The sequence below is a fragment of the Siniperca chuatsi genome, linkage group LG5 (genome assembly GCF_020085105.1).
Source record: "Siniperca chuatsi isolate FFG_IHB_CAS linkage group LG5, ASM2008510v1, whole genome shotgun sequence".
In the NCBI taxonomy this organism is placed as follows: Eukaryota; Metazoa; Chordata; class Actinopteri; order Centrarchiformes; family Sinipercidae; genus Siniperca; species Siniperca chuatsi.
In genome coordinates, this window is record NC_058046.1 from 87,263 (window position 1) to 105,337 (window position 18,075).

At 52.9% G+C, this 18,075-nt stretch overlaps 1 protein-coding gene across 2 annotated transcripts; it reads right to left on the reverse strand.

Annotated features, from left to right (window-relative positions):
- Positions 1 to 153: 153 nt before the first annotated feature.
- On the reverse strand, positions 154 to 16,656 carry med27 (mediator complex subunit 27). Of its 2 annotated transcripts, none has more exons than XM_044197143.1 (8): positions 16,393 to 16,656; positions 4,961 to 5,105; positions 2,224 to 2,354; positions 1,337 to 1,430; positions 1,144 to 1,251; positions 1,014 to 1,055; positions 855 to 932; positions 154 to 383 (listed from the first exon to the last, which is right to left on the reverse strand). In XM_044197143.1, the coding sequence occupies exons 1-8, from the start codon at positions 16,593 to 16,595 to the stop codon at positions 249 to 251; spliced, it is 936 nt and encodes a 311-aa protein (XP_044053078.1). In that variant the 5' UTR covers positions 16,596 to 16,656; the 3' UTR covers positions 154 to 248. The 2 variants fall into 2 exon arrangements, with proteins under 2 accessions (XP_044053078.1, XP_044053079.1); XM_044197144.1 differs by having other exon boundaries at positions 154 to 444.
- Between the last annotated feature and the right edge of the window lie 1,419 nt (positions 16,657 to 18,075).

The following is an 18,075-nucleotide window of genomic DNA, read 5'->3' on the forward strand; positions in this document are numbered from 1 at the left end:
CTACTACTAGTAATATTAACAATAACTGCACCTACAGGCAGGTATACTGGGGTCCAAGCTTCAGACTACTGTGAAGAAGAAGAAGAAGAAGAAGAAGAAGACGAAGAAGAAGACGAAGACGAAGACGAAGACGAAGAAGAAAACACACACCTGTAAAAAATGAAATCAAACTTTATTCAAACTTCTTTACAGAAAATACAAACAGAAAAACAAAACACATAAAGTCCATAAACTGATAAACAGTTTGTTCACATGCGACAGGTGTCGTGAAACGCCTCCAGGGTCCTAAAGTCCCTCCACGTTGGAGGAAGTCCATCCTGCAGGAAACGACCACAGCGCTGACAGGAAGACTGGAAGAGTTTAATGTAGCTCCGCAACCAGGTCTATAGAGAGACAGACAGGTGAGACAGACAGGTAGAGTTTAATGTAGCTCCGCAACCAGGTCTATAGAGAGACAGACAGGTGAGACAGACAGGTAGAGTTTAATGTAGCTCCGCAACCAGCTCTACAGAGAGACAGACAGGTGAGACAGACAGGTAGAGTTTAATGTAGCTCCGGAACCAGGTCTACAGAGAGACAGACAGGTAGAGTTTAATGTAGCTCCGGAACCAGGTCTACAGAGAGACAGACAGGTGAGACAGACAGGTAGAGTTTAATGTAGCTCCGGAACCAGGTCTACAGAGAGACAGACAGGTGAGACAGACAGGTAGAGTTTAATGTAGCTCCGGAACCAGGTCTACAGAGAGACAGACAGGTGAGACAGACAGGTAGAGTTTAATGTAGCTCCGGAACCAGGTCTACAGAGAGACAGACAGGCGAGACAGACAGGTAGAGATTATCGATCAGTGTCTCACCATGAAGGATCGGACCACGACGTCGGGCATCTGGGGCAGCTGGTAGTGCAGCAGGGCGGTGGTGGCATGGTCCGTTACCTAGCAACAACACAACCCATCAGAGTGCTGCACACTCAGCTCAGGTATGCAGGAGTTCAGGTGAGGACAGGTGAGTCTTACCTTCTGGAACACCTGATACTGAGACTTGGTCCAGATGTCCAGCTGCGGAGGACAGACAGACAGACAGGTTACTATGGAGACAGCAAGACAGGTATCAGGGGTTACCTGTCAGGTGAGTTTGACCTCTCACCTTTCCGTCCTCATTGTAAACGTTCTCGTTGAATCCTCGGACAACGGTTCTGTCGATGAACAGTGAGCGCATCACGACAATCGCCTTCAGCACCTTCCCCAGGGTTACCTGAGACAGACACACGTATCTGAACACACCTGTTACCTGGTCTGAACACACCTGTACTGTGTGTTGAAATGTGTGTTTTTATTACCAGCAGTACAGCTGATGTCCCGTTGGGTCTGAAAAGCTCGATGGTCATATCAGGAAACATCCTGCCGATCCGAGAGATGACATCATCCACATACCTGTACACAGGTATGAAATCAGATTGTGACCGACAGCAGGTCAGTCTGCACTTTAATGTTTCTGATGAGTTTATTTATAGTTATCAGCATTATTAGACTGTTAATCGACGGCGTGTTGTGAATAATGACAAACAGGTAGAGACAGAACGGAAAAGAGATGTGTTGAAATGTTACAGGAGAATTACTGTCACACACTTTTTAATGGACTTAACGAACTGCCAAAGTACCAAAGTTCACTTCCTGAACAATTCACAATCAGCAGATGGATTTCATAGTTTAACTTTTGAATTAACGTTAAAATCACATATTTACCATCATAAAATCCTGCGGTTGATCTGTTTGCTTTCACACCACAAGTCCACTTGGAACCGGACTGATCTGAGACCACCCTTTTCAGGTGGTTTCAGTCTGGTTGATTGGTCACGGAGAAAACCTGTTGTTTTACAGCATTTTTATATTGTGTATGTGTACGACTGCAGTATAATAGTAACATACACAGTATGCAGTACTGTAGTATTACATCAGTATATATGTACTTCTGCAGTACTACAGTAGTATATACAGTATGTATTACTGCAGTATTATAGTGGTATATACAGTGTGTATTACTGCTGTATGATCGTAGTATATACAGTATGTATTACTGCAGTATTATAGTAGTACACACAATATATATTACTGAGGTATTATAGTATATACAGTATGTATTACTGCTGTATGATCGTGGTATATACAGTATGTATTACTGCTGTATGATGGTAGTATATACAGTATGTATTACTGCAGTACTCACTGAGGAGGTAGTACTAGAGTACTGGGTTGGACTTTAGGTCGTCTCTTGGCTGAAGCTCCCATCTGATTGGCCGATCGTTTGAGTGACTGTTGATTCAACAAACTGGAGGCCAAACCAGCATGGTACTGCAACTACACACAGAGATAGATGTGAGATGTGACAGAAACACTAACAACAGGTGGCAGAAGCTGGTTGTCATGGTAACCAATCATCAATAAGATTCACACAATGTAAAGTTATTTGTTAATGGATCAGTGATCAGAGACTTGGCTGGTTAATCAACTAAAGGTCACTTCAGATCAAAGAAAATAGCATATATACGCACAGTCTATATATTTATACACACACACACACACAGATATTCATATACAGTGTCAGCCTACAGTGCTACCTCCCTGCCACTTTGGTTTATTTCAGAGTCAAGGTTGTTCCGATGTTTGATGGTTGGTGTGGTAAACAGGGGAGACCAAACACATGGTTGTCGCCCTGTGGGGCGATGACATCAGGTTTGATTCCTGTTCGTCCGTTCAGATCTCCAGTTACAAGCATGTTTTCCTGGGCCTGGAACTAGGCGATTTCTGAGTGGAGAGTTTCAAAAATGTCTTCTTCAAAATAAGGACAATCTACTTGGGGTATATACAGCGGTGTGCAAAAGTGTTTGCCCCCTTCCTGATTTCTTATTTTTTTTGCATGTTTGTCACACATAAATGTTTCAGATCATCAAACAAATTTAAATATTAGTCAAAGATAACACAAGTAAACACAAAATGCAGTTTTTAAATGAAGGTTGTTATTATTAAGGGAAACAAAATCCAAACCTACATGGACCTGTGTGAAAAAGTGATTGCCCCCTAAACCTAATAACTGGTTGCTCCACCCTTAGCAGCAACAACTGCAATCAAGCGTTTGCGATAACTTGCAGTGAGTCTTTTACAGCGCTGTGGAGGAGTTTTGGCCCACTCATCTTTGCAGAATTGTTGTAATTCAGCCACATTGGAGGGTTTTCGAGCATGAACTGCCTTTTTAAGGTCATGCCTGATTCCATTTATCACAGCAAGTCTTCCAGGTCCTGAAGCAGCAAAACAGCCCCAGACCATCACACTACCACCACCATATTTTACTGTTGGTATGATGTTCTTTTTCTGAAATGCGGTGTTACTTTTACGCCAGATGTAATGGGACACACTTCCAAAAAGTTCAACTTTTGTCTCGTCAGTCCACAGAGTATTTTTCCCAAAGTCTTGGGGATCACCAAGACTTTGGGAAAATACTCTGTGGATACAGAGTACCAACAGTAAATACTGTACCAACAGTAAAATATGGTGGTGGTGGTGTGATGGTCTGGGACTGTTTTGCTGCTTCAGGACCTGGAAGACTTGCTGTGATAAATGGAACCATGAAATCTGCAGCAGGACAATGATCCAAAACACACCAGCAAGTCCGCCTCTGAATGGCTGAAGAAGAACAAAATGAAGACTTTGGAGTGGCCTAGTCAAAGTCCTGACCTGAATCCTATTGAGATGCTGTGGCATGACCTTAAAAAGGCAGTTCATGCTCGAAAACCCTCCAGTGTGGCTGAATTACAACAATTCTGCAAAGATGAGTGGGCCAAAACTCCTCCACAGCGCTGTAAAAGACTCACTGCAAGTTATCGCAAACGCTTGGTTGCAGTTGTTGCTGCTAAGGGTGGAGCAACCAGTTATTAGGTTTAGGGGGCAATCACTTTGTCCACACAGGGCTAATATTAAAATTTGTTTGATGATCTGAAACATTTAAGTGTGACAAACATACAAAAAAATAAGAAATCAGGAAGGGGGCAAACACTTTTTCACACCGCTGTAAATAGCACAGAGATATAGATCTCTATCAGTTATGCCCAGGCTTTGATCTAATCTTAACCAAATGTGTGATTTACCCTGTTTACCTGGTGAGATCTGACGGCAAAGATCGCCCATAGATGGACGTGATGTGTAGCAGAAATAGAAGCTACTAGGATCGATGATATTTACACGAGAAAAACAGTGGGATCAGCTTAATATTAGGATGAAGCAGAGGTAGAGTTTTCGTCAGAGAGCCAGGGGAGCTGCCATCTTCCCATCATGCCATTTTAAAATGAGGAGTTAAGTTGCTCTTACAAAGTTGGGAACTACCCAGTATATACACACACATACATAAACGTGAGTGTGTGTGTGTTGATGTGGTCAATATTTACATGTCAGAAACTAGTGATTACGGTATCTTCAATAAGACATGAACACAGAATTAGCATGTTAGTTAAGAGCATGTTAGCAGTTAGTCTGGTTATTTTGTTGGGCCACTAATAGGCCTGCAGAAATTAGCCTGTTAGCCTTTGAGAGACAACTGTATCACACTGTATTATAGATCAAAACTATAATAACAAAATGTGTGTGTCTGTCCCAAATGACCTGAGTCTCCTCAGAAAATACATGTTGTAAACAGATGTAATTTGCATACTACAAGAAAAAAAAACATAGATGGCTAAATGTTTACAGGAGGAAACTTGTTCAGTCTGTGTACAGTAACTGGTGGTCCACCAGAACACCAAACATTACTTTTGTGTTTAATAAGACAATAAGTTAAATATTTTCACATCACTCCACTAATCTTTGTGTACAATACTGATGAAGACTGGGATCATCTTCACAAAATGTATCAGTTTTACAATAATCTGTAATAGTGTGATGAGTAAAGCCTGTTAGCATGTTAGCATGTTTACCTTGTTGGACCACTTGTAGGCCTGAAGGAGTTGCGAGTATAACGGAGTTTTGTCCTGAACTGGATCCAGACTGAGAAGGCCGCTGTTATGGAGAGGGTGAGACTCTGAGGGACGACCGACCAGACCGCTAAGACGCTCCAACTCACTGAGACAGGTGGAGAGAGATAAAAGAATTTTAAAAAACAGACCTTTATTTCTAGTTAATTCTGTTTACACATGTTTTGCTGTTATCAAAAATTCCAACAAAACAAATTCATGCAAATAACCCAAAACAGAAATACTAAAGAAAAAAAAAAGAAATAAATTCAGAACCAAAGAGTTCTCTCGGAGCACAGCACATCCTGCACAGCCCAAATGTTCACAAAACTTCTGTCTGTAAAACTCAAACTCCACCCTGAGCCGAGCTGCCAGCAGGCCAGTCAGCATCAGAACCACGTCCTCTGACCACACGGTTTTTCCTTGTTTTCCAAATAGATAAATTGGCCAGTCCTGAAATGCAATTCATTAATGTGTGTCCTAGGCTTGGGTAGTATCTATTTTTCATACCTTCCTGATATTTAACCGGGGTATACAGTATATGACAGATATTATGACAGTATATTTGTGTAAAAACAAAGCAAAAATAAAAAACTGAGTAAACGGAAAAACTGAACTGTTGCTGACAGAAATCATTGTAGCATGTATGACATAGTCTAGCCTACAATGCTGTCTAATATGCAATAAGCCTACTTAGTATGGTCGAACCAAATGTATTTTTTTTTACATTCTAAGCCTTTATTGAGATTTTCGAATGAAGCTCATAGTCGTCATATTTAATGAGATCAAACTCTAAAAAAAATAAATAAATAAATAAAATAAAATCTTTGAGCCGAATCCTCTATTTGAATGAAAGGCTAAACAGCAACAAATACGGACTGAAGCAGAATATTTTGTTAGATTAAAAAAAAAAAAAATGTTTTTGAATTTCTTTATCTTTTTTCAATAAATTTGAAACTTTTGGACTTTCTGCGACAGACTCTCATTCAGCTAACCCAGCAGCACAAGAGTCCATCAACAGCACCTGTTACTGTATAACGTTATACTTTGATACCGCCCAAGCCTACTCTGCAAGTATGTACTTGCAGAGTAGTGTGGACCACAGACAAAAAGAAAAATGTTCTACGATCAATCCTACATGCACGCCAACGTTAGTCACGAAGTTCTGCAAGGTTCTGTGCTTGGACCAATTCTATTTCACCTTATATATGCTTCCTTTAGGCAATATTATTAGGAAACACTCCATAAACTTTCATTGTTATGTGGATGATACCCAATTATATCTATCGATCAAGCCAGATGAAACTAACCAGTTAGCTAAACTTCAAGCATGCCTTAAGGACATACAAACCTGGATGACCTGCAGTTTTCTGATGTTAAACTCTAACAAAACTGAAGTTATTGTACTTGGTCCCAAACACCTCAGAGACACATTATCTAAAGATATAAATGCTCAGGATGGCATTGCCCTGGCCTCCAGCAGCACCTCAAGGAACCTCTACGCTATAACGTTAGAGGGGCCTGAGGAGGGAGGTGACAGGGAGGTCTGAGGAGGGAGGTCTGAGGAGGGAGGTCTGAGAAGGGAGGTCTGAGGAGGGAGGTGACAGGGAGGACTAAGGAGGGAGGTGACAGGGAGGTCTGAGGAGGGAGGTGACAGGGAGGACTGAGGAGGGAGGTGACAGGGAGGTCTGAGGAGGGAGGTGACAGGGAGGACTAAGGAGGGAGGTCTGAGGAGGGAGGTGACAGGGAGGTGATAGGGAAGTCTGAGGAGGGAGGTGACAGGGAGGTCTGAGGAGGGAGGTGACAGGGAAGTCTGAGGAGGGAGGTGACAGGGAGGACTGAGGAGGGAGGTGACAGGGAGGACTGAGGAGGGAGGTGACAGGGAGGTCTGAGGAGGGAGGTGACAGGGAGGTCTGAGGAGGGAGGTCTGAGGAGGGAGGTCTGAGGAGGGAGGTGACAGGGAGGTCTGAGGAGGGAGGTGACAGGGAGGTCTAAGGAGGGAGGACTAAGGAGGGAGGTGACAGGGAGGTCTGAGGAGGGAGGTGACAGGGAGGTCTGAGGAGGGAGGTGACAGGGAGGTCTGAGGAGGGTGGTGACAGGGAAGTCTGAGGAGGGAGGTGACAGGGAGGACTGAGGAGGGAGGTGACAGGGAGGTCTGAGGAGGGAGGTGACAGGGAGGTCTGAGGAGGGAGGTCTGAGGAGGGAGGTGACAGGGAGGTCTGAGGAGGGAGGTGACAGGGAGGTCTAAGGAGGGAGGTGACAGGGAGGTCTAAGGAGGGAGGACTAAGGAGGGAGGTGACAGGGAGAACTGAGGAGGGAGGACTAAGGAGGGAGGTGACAGGGAGGTCTGAGGAGGGAGGTCACAGGGAGGTCTGAGGAGGGAGGACTAAGGAGGGAGGTGACAGGGAGGTCTGAGGAGGGAGGACTAAGGAGGGAGGTGACAGGGAGGTCTGAGGAGGGAGGTGACAGGGAGGTCTGAGGAGGGAGGTCTGAGGAGGGAGGTCTGAGGAGGGAGGTGACAGGGAGGTCTAAGGAGGGAGGACTAAGGAGGGAGGACTAAGGAGGGAGGTGACAGGGAGGTCTGAGGAGGGAGGTGACAGGGAGGTCTAAGGAGGGAGGACTAAGGAGGGAGGTGACAGGGAGGTCTGAGGAGGGAGGTCTGAGGAGGGAGGTGACAGGGAGGTCTGAGGAGGGAGGTGACAGGGAGGTCTAAGGAGGGAGGTCTGAGGAGGGAGGTCTGAGGAGGAGGAGGTGACAGGGAGGTCTGAGGAGGGAGGTGACAGGGAGGTCTAAGGAGGGAGGACTAGGGAGGAGGTGAGGAGGGAGGTCTGAGGAGGGAGGTGAGGAGGTCTGAGGTGACAGGGAGGTCTGAGGAGGAGGGGGAGGTCTGAGGAGGGGTGGTCTGGGAGGTGACAGGGAGGTCTGAGGAGGGAGGAGACAGGGAGGTCTGAGGAGGGAGGAGGTCTGGGAGGGAGGTGACAGGGAGGTCTGAGGAGGGAGGTCTGGTCTGAGGAGGAGGTCTGAGGAGGGAGGTCTGAGGAGGGAGGTGACAGGGAGGTGACAGGGAGGAGGGAGGGAGGTCAGGGAGGTCTAAGGAGGGAGGTCTAGGAGGGAGGTCTGGAGGAGGAGGTGACAGGGAGGTCTGAGGAGGAGGTCTGAGGAGGGAGGTCTGAGGAGGGAGGTGACAGGGAGGTCTGAGGAGGGAGGTCTGAGGAGGGAGGAGAGGTCTGAGGAGGGAGGTCTGAGGGAGGACTGAGGAGGGAGGTGAGGAGGGGTGACAGGGAGGTCTGAGGAGGGAGGTCTGAGGAGGGAGGTGACAGGGAGGTCTGAGGAGGGAGGAGGGGAGGTCTGAGGAGGGAGGTGAGGGGGAGGTCTGAGGAGGGAGGTGACAGGAGGTCTGAGGAGGGAGGTGACAGGGAGGTCTGAGGAGGGAGGTCTAAGGAGGGAGGTGACAGGGAGGTCTGAGGAGGGAGGTCTGAGGAGGGAGGTCTGAGGAGGTCTGAGGAGGAGGTGACAGGGGAGGAGGTGAGGAGGGGTCTGGGGAGGTCTGAGAGGGAGGTCTGAGGGAGGGAGGTCTGAGGAGGGAGGTGACAGGAGGAGGAGGGGAGGGAGGTGACAGGAGGAGGAGAGGACAGGGAGGTCTGAGGAGGGAGGTCTGAGGAGGGAGTTGACAGGGAGGTCTGAGGAGGGAGGTCTGAGGAGGGAGGTGACAGGGAGGTCTGAGGAGGGAGGTGACAGGGAGGTCTGAGGAGGGAGGTGACAGGGAGGTCTGAGGAGGAGGTGAGGGAGGTCTGAGGAGGGAGGTGAGGAGGGAGGTGAGGGGAGGTCTGAGGAGGGAGGTCTGAGGAGGGAGGTGAGGGTCTGAGGAGGGAGGTGACAGGGAGGTCTGAGGAGGAGGGGGAGGTCTGAGGAGGGAGGTGACAGGGAGGTCTGAGGAGGGAGGTGACAGGGAGGTCTGAGGAGGGAGGTGAGGAGGGAGGTGAGGAGGAGGTCTGAGGAGGGAGGTGACAGGAGGAGGAGGAGGTGACAGGGAGGTCTGAGGAGGGAGGTGAGGGAGGACTGAGGAGGAGGTGACAGGGAGGTCTGAGGAGGGAGGTGACAGGGAGGACTGAGGAGGGAGGTCTGAGGAGGGAGGTGAGGAGGGAGGTCTGAGGAGGGAGGTGACAGGGAGGTCTGAGGAGGGGTGAGGGAGGTCTGAGGAGGGAGGTCTGAGGAGGGAGGTGACAGTCTGAGGAGGAGGTGACAGGGAGGTCTGAGGAGGGAGGTGACAGGAGGTCTGAGGAGGGAGGTGACAGGGAGGTCTGAGGAGGGAGGTGACAGGGGAGGTCTGAGGAGGGAGGTGTGACAGGGAGGTCTGAGGAGGGAGGTGAGGTCTGAGGGGGAGGTGACAGGAGGGAGGTCTGAGGGAGGTGACAGGGAGGTCTGAGGAGGGAGGTGACAGGGAGGAGGTGAGGGTCTGGGAGGTCTGAGGAGGGAGGACTGGAGGAGGAGGGAGGAGGAGGGAGGTGACAGGGAGGTCTGGAGGAGGGAGGTGAGGGGAGGTCTGAGGAGGGAGGTGACAGGGAGGTCTGAGGAGGGAGGTGACAGGGAGGACTGAGGAGGGAGGTGACAGGGAGGTCTGAGGAGGGAGGAGGTGACAGGGAGGTCTGAGGAGGGAGGTGACAGAGGGGGAGGTCTGAGGAGGGAGGTGACAGGGAGGTCTGAGGAGGGAGGTGACAGGGAGGACTGGGAGGAGGTGACAGGGAGGTCTGAGAGGGAGGTCTAAGAGGGGGAGGTCTAAGGGAGGGAGGTGACAGGGAGGTCTGAGGAGGGAGGTGACAGGGAGGTCTGAGGAGGTCTGAGGAGGGAGGTGACAGGGAGGTCTGAGGAGGGAGGTGACAGGGAGGTCTGAGGAGGAGGTGACAGGGAGGTCTGAGGAGGGAGGTGAGGGGAGGTCTGAGGAGGGAGGTGACAGGGGGTCTGAGGAGGGAGGTCAGGGAGGAGGTCTGAGGAGGGAGGTGACAGGGAGGTCTGAGGAGGGAGGTGACAGGGAGGTCTGAGGAGGGAGGTGACAGGGAGGTCTGAGGAGGGAGGTGAGGGAGGTCTGAGGAGGGAGGTGACAGGGAGGTCTGAGGAGGGGAGGACAGGGAGGTCTGGGAGGGAGGTGACAGGGAGGACTGAGGAGGGAGGTGACAGGAGGGAGGTGACAGGGAGGTCTGAGGAGGGAGGTGACAGGGAGGTCTGAGGAGGGAGGTGACAGGGAGGTGAGGAGGGAGGTGACAGGAGGAGGTCTGAGGAGGAGGTCTGAGGAGGAGGTGAGGAGGGGTGAGGGAGGTCTGAGGAGGGAGGTGACAGGGAGGTCTGAGGAGGGAGGGAGGTGACAGGGAGGTCTGAGGAGGAGGAGGTGACAGGGAGGTCTGAGGAGGGAGGTGACAGGGAGGTCTGAGGAGGAGGTCTGAGGAGGGAGGTGACAGGGAGGACTGAGGAGGGAGGTGAGAGGAGGGAGGTGACAGGGAGGTCTGAGGAGGGGTCTGAGGAGGGAGGTGGTGGAGGAGGAGGAGGTCTGAGGAGGGAGGAGGGAGGTGACAGGGAGGTCTGAGGGGAGGTCTGAGGGGAGGTCTGAGGAGGGAGGTGAGGGAGGTCTGAGGAGGAGAGGTGAGGAGGGAGGTCTGAGGAGGGAGGTGAGGGAGGTCTGAGGAGGGAGGTGACAGGGGAGGTGAGGAGGGAGGTCTGAGGAGGGAGGTGACAGGGAGGTCTGAGGAGGGAGGTCTGGGAGGGAGGTGACTGAGGGGGAGGTCTGAGGAGGAGGTGACAGGGAGGTCTGAGGAGGAGGTGAGGTGAGGTCTGAGGGAGGAGGTCTGAGGAGGAGGGAGGAGGGAGGTCTGAGGAGGGAGGTGACAGGGAGGTCTGAGGAGGAGGGAGGTCTGACAGGGGGAGGTCTGAGGAGGGAGGTGACAGGAGGAGGACTGAGGAGGGAGGTGACAGGGAGGTCTGAGGAGGAGGTGACAGGGAGGACTGAGGAGGAGGTCAGGGAGGAGGAGGGAGGTGACAGGGAGGACTGAGGAGGGAGGTGACAGGGAGGTCTGAGGAGGGAGGTCTGGAGGTGACAGGGAGGTGAGGAGGGAGGTCTGAGGAGGGAGGTGACAGGGAGGTCTGAGGAGGGAGGTGACTGGAGGACTGGAGGAGGACAGGAGGAGGAGGGAGGAGGTGAGGAGGAGGAGACAGGGAGGAGGTGGGGAGGTCTGAGGAGGGAGGTGGTGACAGGGAGGTCTGAGGAGGGGAGGTGACAGGGAGGACTGAGGAGGGAGGTGACAGGGAGGTCTGAGGAGGGAGGTGACAGGGAGGTCTGAGGAGGAGGTGGAGGTCTGAGGAGGGAGGTCTGAGGAGGAGGTCTGAGGAGGGAGGTCTGAGGAGGGAGGTGACAGGGAGGTCTGAGGAGGGAGGTGACAGGGAGGTCTGAGGAGGGAGGACTGAGGAGGGAGGGAGGAGGTCTGAGGAGGGAGGTGACAGGGAGGTCTGAGGAGGAGGGGAGGGAGGACTAAGACAGGAGGTCTAAGGAGGAGGGACTGAGGAGGGAGGTGACAGGGAGGTCTGAGGAGGGAGGTCTGAGGAGGGAGGTGACAGGGAGGTCTGAGGAGGGAGGTCTGAGGAGGGAGGTGAGGGGAGGTCTGAGGAGGGAGGTGAGGAGGGAGGTCTGAGGAGGGAGGTCTGAGGAGGAGGTGACAGGGAGGTCTGAGGAGGAGGTGGTGACAGGGAGGTCTGAGGAGGGAGGACTGAGGAGGGAGGTGACAGGGAGGTCTGAGGAGGGAGGTGACAGGGAGGTCTGAGGAGGGAGGTGACAGGGAGGACTGAGGAGGGAGGTCTGAGGAGGGAGGTGACAGGGAGGAGGAGGAGGTGACAGGGAGGTGACAGGAGGTGAGGTGAGGGAGGTCTGAGGAGGGAGGTAACAGGGAGGTCTGAGGAGGGAGGTGACAGGGAGGTCTGAGGAGGGAGGTGACAGGGGACTGAGGAGGGAGGAGGGAGGTGAGGTGAGGGAGGTGATGAGGAGGAGGAGGTGACAGGGAGGTCTGAGGAGGGAGGTCTGAGGAGGAGGTGACAGGGAGGTCTGAGGAGGGAGGTCTGAGGAGGGAGGTGACAGGGAGGTCTGAGGAGGGAGGTCTGAGGAGGGAGGTGACAGGGAGGACTAAGGAGGGAGGTGACAGGGAGGTCTGAGGAGGGAGGTCTGAGGAGGGAGGTGACAGGGAGGTCTGAGGAGGGAGGTGACAGGGAGGTCTAAGGAGGGAGGACTAAGGAGGGAGGTGACAGGGAGGTCTGAGGAGGAGGTGACAGGGAGGTCTGAGGAGGGAGGTCTGAGGAGGGAGGTCTGAGGAGGGAGGTGACAGGGAGGTCTGAGGAGGGAGGTGACAGGGAGGTCTAAGGAGGGAGGACTAAGGAGGGAGGACTAAGGAGGGAGGACTAAGGAGGGAGGTGACAGGGAGGTCTGAGGAGGGAGGTGACAGGGAGGTCTAAGGAGGGAGGACTAAGGAGGGAGGTGACAGGGAGGTCTGAGGAGGGAGGTCTGAGGAGGGAGGTGACAGGGAGGTCTGAGGAGGGAGGTCTGAGGAGGGAGGTCTGAGGAGGGAGGTGACAGGGAGGTCTGAGGAGGGAGGTGACAGGGAGGTCTGAGGAGGGAGGTGACAGGGAGGTGATAGGGAGGTCTGAGGAGGGAGGTCTGAGGAGGGAGGTGACAGGGAGGTCTGAGGAGGGAGGTGACAGGGAGGACTAAGGAGGGAGGTGACAGGGAGGTCTGAGGAGGGAGGTCTGAGGAGGGAGGTCTGAGGAGGGAGGTGACAGGGAGGACTGAGGAGGGAGGAGGTGACAGGAGGAGGGTGATAGGGAGGTCTGAGGAGGGAGGTGACAGGGAGGTCTGAGGAGGGAGGTCTGAGGAGGGAGGTGACAGGGAGGTCTGAGGAGGGAGGTCTGAGGAGGGAGGTGACAGGGAGGACTGAGGAGGGAGGTGACAGGGAGGTCTGAGGAGGGAGGTAACAGGGAGGTCTGGGAGGTCTGAGGAGGGAGGTGACAGGGAGGTCTGAGGAGGGAGGTGACAGGGAGGACTAAGGAGGGAGGTGACAGGGAGGTCTGAGGAGGGAGGTGACAGGGAGGACTAAGGAGGGAGGTCTGAGGAGGGAGGTGACAGGGAGGACTGAGGAGGGAGGTGACAAGGAGGTGATAGGGAGGTCTGGAGGGAGGTAACAGGGAGGTCTGAGGAGGGGAGGTGACAGGGAGGTCTGAGGAGGGAGGTGACAGGGAGGACTGAGGAGGGAGGTGACAGGGAGGTGATAGGGAGGTCTGAGGAGGGAGGTGACAGGGAGGTCTGAGGAGGGAGGTGACAGGGAGGACTAAGGAGGGAGGTGACAGGGAGGTCTGAGGAGGGAGGTGACAGAAAGGTCTAAGGAGGGAGGTGACAGGGAGGTCTGAGGAGGGAGGTCTGAGGAGGGAGGTGACAGGGAGGTCTGAGGAGGGAGGTGACAGGGAGGACTGAGGAGGGAGGACTAAGGAGGGAGGACTAAGGAGGGAGGTGACAGGGAGGTCTGAGGAGGGAGGTGACAGGGAGGTCTAAGGAGGGAGGACTAAGGAGGGAGGTGACAGGGAGGTCTGAGGAGGGAGGTGACAGGGAGGTCTGAGGAGGGAGGTCTGAGGGGAGGTCTGAGGAGGGAGGTGACAGGGAGGTCTGAGGAGGGAGGTCTGGGAGGAGGGAGGTGACAGGGGGAGGTCTGAGGAGGGAGGACTAAGGAGGGAGGTGACAGGGAGGTCTGAGGAGGAGGTGACAGGGAGGTCTAAGGAGGGAGGACTAAGGAGGGAGGTGACAGGGAGGTCTGAGGAGGGAGGTGACAGGGAGGTCTGAGGAGGGAGGTGACAGGGAGGACTAAGGAGGGAGGTCTGAGGAGGGAGGTGACAGGGAGGACAGGGAGGTCTGAGGAGGGAGGTGACAAGGAGGTGATAGGGAGGTCTGAGGAGGGAGGTAACAGGGAGGTCTGAGGAGGGGAGGTGACAGGGAGGTCTGAGGAGGGAGGTGACAGGGAGGACTGAGGAGGGAGGTGACAGGGAGGTGATAGGGAGGTCTGAGGAGGGAGGTGACAGGGAGGTCTGAGGAGGGAGGTCTGAGGAGGGAGGTCTGAGGAGGGAGGTGACAGGGAGGACTGAGGAGGGAGGTGACAGGGAGGTGATAGGGAGGTCTGAGGAGGGAGGTGACAGGGAGGTCTGAGGAGGGAGGTCTGAGGAGGGAGGTGACAGGGAGGTCTGAGGAGGGAGGTCTGAGGAGGGAGGTGACAGGGAGGACTGAGGAGGGAGGTGACAGGGAGGTCTGAGGAGGGAGGTGACAGGGAGGTCTGAGGAGGGAGGTGACAGGGAGGTCTGAGGAGGGAGGTGACAGGGAGGACTAAGGAGGGAGGTGACAGGGAGGTCTGAGGAGGGAGGTGACAGGGAGGACTAAGGAGGGAGGTCTGAGGAGGGAGGTGACAGGGAGGACTGAGGAGGGAGGTGACAAGGAGGTGATAGGGAGGTCTGCGGAGGGAGGTAACAGGGAGGTCTGAGGAGGGAGGTGACAGGGAGGTCTGAGGAGGGAGGTGACAGGGAGGACTGAGGAGGGAGGTGACAGGGAGGTGATAGGGAGGTCTGAGGAGGGAGGTGACAGGGAGGTCTGAGGAGGGAGGTGACAGGGAGGACTAAGGAGGGAGGTGACAGGGAGGTCTGAGGAGGGAGGTGACAGAAAGGTCTAAGGAGGGAGGTGACAGGGAGGTCTGAGGAGGGAGGTCTGAGGAGGGAGGTGACAGGGAGGTCTGAGGAGGGAGGTGACAGGGAGGTCTGAGGAGGGAGGACTAAGGAGGGAGGACTAAGGAGGGAGGTGACAGGGAGGTCTGAGGAGGGAGGTGACAGGGAGGTCTAAGGAGGGAGGACTAAGGAGGGAGGTGACAGGGAGGTCTGAGGAGGGAGGTGACAGGGAGGTCTGAGGAGGGAGGTCTGAGGAGGGAGGTGACAGGGAGGTCTGAGGAGGGAGGTCTGAGGAGGGAGGTGACAGGGAGGTCTGAGGAGGGAGGACTAAGGAGGGAGGTGACAGGGAGGTCTGAGGAGGGAGGTGACAGGGAGGTCTAAGGAGGGAGGACTAAGGAGGGAGGTGACAGGGAGGTCTGAGGAGGGAGGTGACAGGGAGGTCTGAGGAGGGAGGTGACAGGGAGGACTAAGGAGGGAGGTCTGAGGAGGGAGGTGACAGGGAGGACTGAGGAGGGAGGTGACAAGGAGGTGATAGGGAGGTCTGCGGAGGGAGGTAACAGGGAGGTCTGAGGAGGGAGGTGACAGGGAGGTCTGAGGAGGGAGGTGACAGGGAGGACTGAGGAGGGAGGTGACAGGGAGGTGATAGGGAGGTCTGAGGAGGGAGGTGACAGGGAGGTCTGAGGAGGGAGGTCTGAGGAGGGAGGTGACAGGGAGGTCTGAGGAGGGAGGTCTGAGGAGGGAGGTCTGAGGAGGGAGGTGACAGGAGGGAGGTCTGAGGAGGGAGGTCTGAGGAGGGAGGTGACAGGGAGGTCTGAGGAGGGAGGTCTGAGGAGGGAGGTGACAGGGAGGTCTGAGGAGGGAGGTCTGAGGAGGGAGGTGACAGGGAGGACTAAGGAGGGAGGTGACAGGGAGGTCTGAGGAGGGAGGTCTGAGGAGGGAGGTGACAGGGAGGTCTGAGGAGGGAGGTCTGAGGAGGGAGGTCTGAGGAGGGAGGTGACAGGGAGGTCTGAGGAGGGAGGTGACAGGGAGGTCTGAGGAGGGAGGTCTGAGGAGGGAGGTGACAGGGAGGTCTGAGGAGGGAGGTGACAGGGAGGTCTGAGGAGGGAGGTCTGAGGAGGGAGGTGACAGTAATGACAATAAAGTTGAATCTAACCGAATCAGGCTGATTTGTGTTTTTCCAGACACCCAAAGTGCAGCCAGTGAATCCTGCTGGCGACACACACTGACATACACAGCTATGGGACACATGGGAATGTTTTGCAAATGTAATTAAATTAAGACCAAAAGCATTCAGGAGGACAGCAACGCTTCCTCTTCCTGTTTTTAACATCTGCCGTTACTACAAGCAACCACTGACGCATTCAGTTAATCTGATCACAGGTTGATGTGGAACACCGGACTATAACGTTATTCTGTTTAAAGTCGGTTTAAAAAATATCTGAATGTAGTCTGGTGGGACAGCGCGCTTCAGTGTTTTAAATCTATTGAACTTTGGATGTAGTCTGGTGGGAGTATGACTCTTTCAAATATATTCCAATTTGAACGCAGTCTGGTGGGGCTATGACCCTGAGTCTACTATTTAAAATCAGTATGCATTTGAACGCAGTCTGGTGGGACTACGAGCCGGAATATACTGATTTAAATCGAGTCTGGTGTGGCGGACTCACTTGAGGTCTCTGTTGACTGCCTGCAGATTGTCCTGGAACTCAGCTATAAACTGCTTCTCTCGGCCTTCCAGGGTTTCACGGTTCTTCATGCCGTCCTTCAGGGACTCGAACACGCGGCTCACGCTGGAGCGCAGCGCCTGGATGCCGCTGATGGCATGAGAGAAAGCGTCAAGATTCACCCCAACGTTTACCACGTCGGCCATTTTCTCAGCTTCTAGTTCTGTCTGCTAGTGCTGGCGCTCAGAGATGACGCCACAGGCTCTTCTTCTTCTTCTTCTTCTTCTTCTTCTTTGTAAAGTTTTATGGCGGTTGGCAATCAACGTTATGGTGCATTACCGCCACCAACTGGAATGGAGTGTGGATCGGGACTAACTATACATTCACTAATTATTAAAGAAAAGAAAAGAAAATGAGAACAATCAACCACAAATCACAGCATAGTTATATTCTCTCTATCAAGTGTGTTCTCCTAAGATAATGAAACAACAACAGATAACACTTCTCTCTAGAACTGCTTTGTAAAAGATCACGTAAATCAACCATCATCTTTATTTCTTTAAGGTTCAGTGTCACTTCTCTTCTCTCAGTATCATATTTTGGACAGTAAATCATAACAGGTTCTACAGTTTCTTCTTGATCACAGAATGCCCTTCCTGTATGTTCTTGTGTTATGTTTTCCTATTTTTACATAATGTGCTGTGTAATCCTGTGTGACCAAAACGTAGCCTGGATATTATTGTTTCCTCTTTCCTGGTTCTCCCCGTTTCTCTCATCACTCCTAAAGGGAGGCACAATGCAAAGACCATGTAGAATTTAAAATTTTAAATAGTACAATAGTAATTGTAGTGTTAATATTAATAAATTAGTGATAATAGGAATGACAGCTATAGGAATAATAATGTCAGTATTAGTAACAGAGCCAATAACAACAACTGTAATAGCAGTTGTCGAGCAGGAACACGGGGGCAGCAGGTGGCCCACAACCACAGATCCAGACTCTGCAGGAACACGGGGGCAGCAGGTGGCCCACAACCACAGATCCAGACTCTGCAGGAACACGGGGGCAGCAGGTGGCCCACAACCACAGATCCAGACTCTGCAGCTCTGGAGGCAGAAATACCTGCTGAAAGCGACAGAAGGAGAGAGGAGAGAGACGAGAAAGCACAGAACTACGGGAGAGAGCATACAGATGGAGAGGGAGAGGAGGAGAGAGGAAAGAGGTGCATCATGGGAAGTCTCCCGGCAGTCTAGGCCTACAGCAGCATAACTAAGGGATGGTTCAGGACTCACCTGAGCCAGCTCTAACTATAAGCTTTATCAAAGAGGAAAGTCTTAAGCTTACTCTTAAATGTGGAGATGGTGTCTGCCTCCCGAACCCAAACTGGGACCTGGTTCCACAGGAGAGGAGCTTGATAACTGAAGGCTCTGGCTCCCGGTCTACATTTGGAGACTCTAGGAACCACAAGTAACCCTGCATCCTGGGAGCGCAGTGTTCTAGTCGGGTAATAAGGTATTATGAGATCTTTAAGATATGATGGTGCCAGACCACTAAGAGCTTTGTAGGTGAGGAGAAGGATTTTAAATTCTATTCTGGATTTTACAGGGAGAGAAACTAATATTGGAAAAATATCTCTTTTCCTAGTTTTTGTCAGTACACGTGCCGCAGCATTCTGGATCAACTGG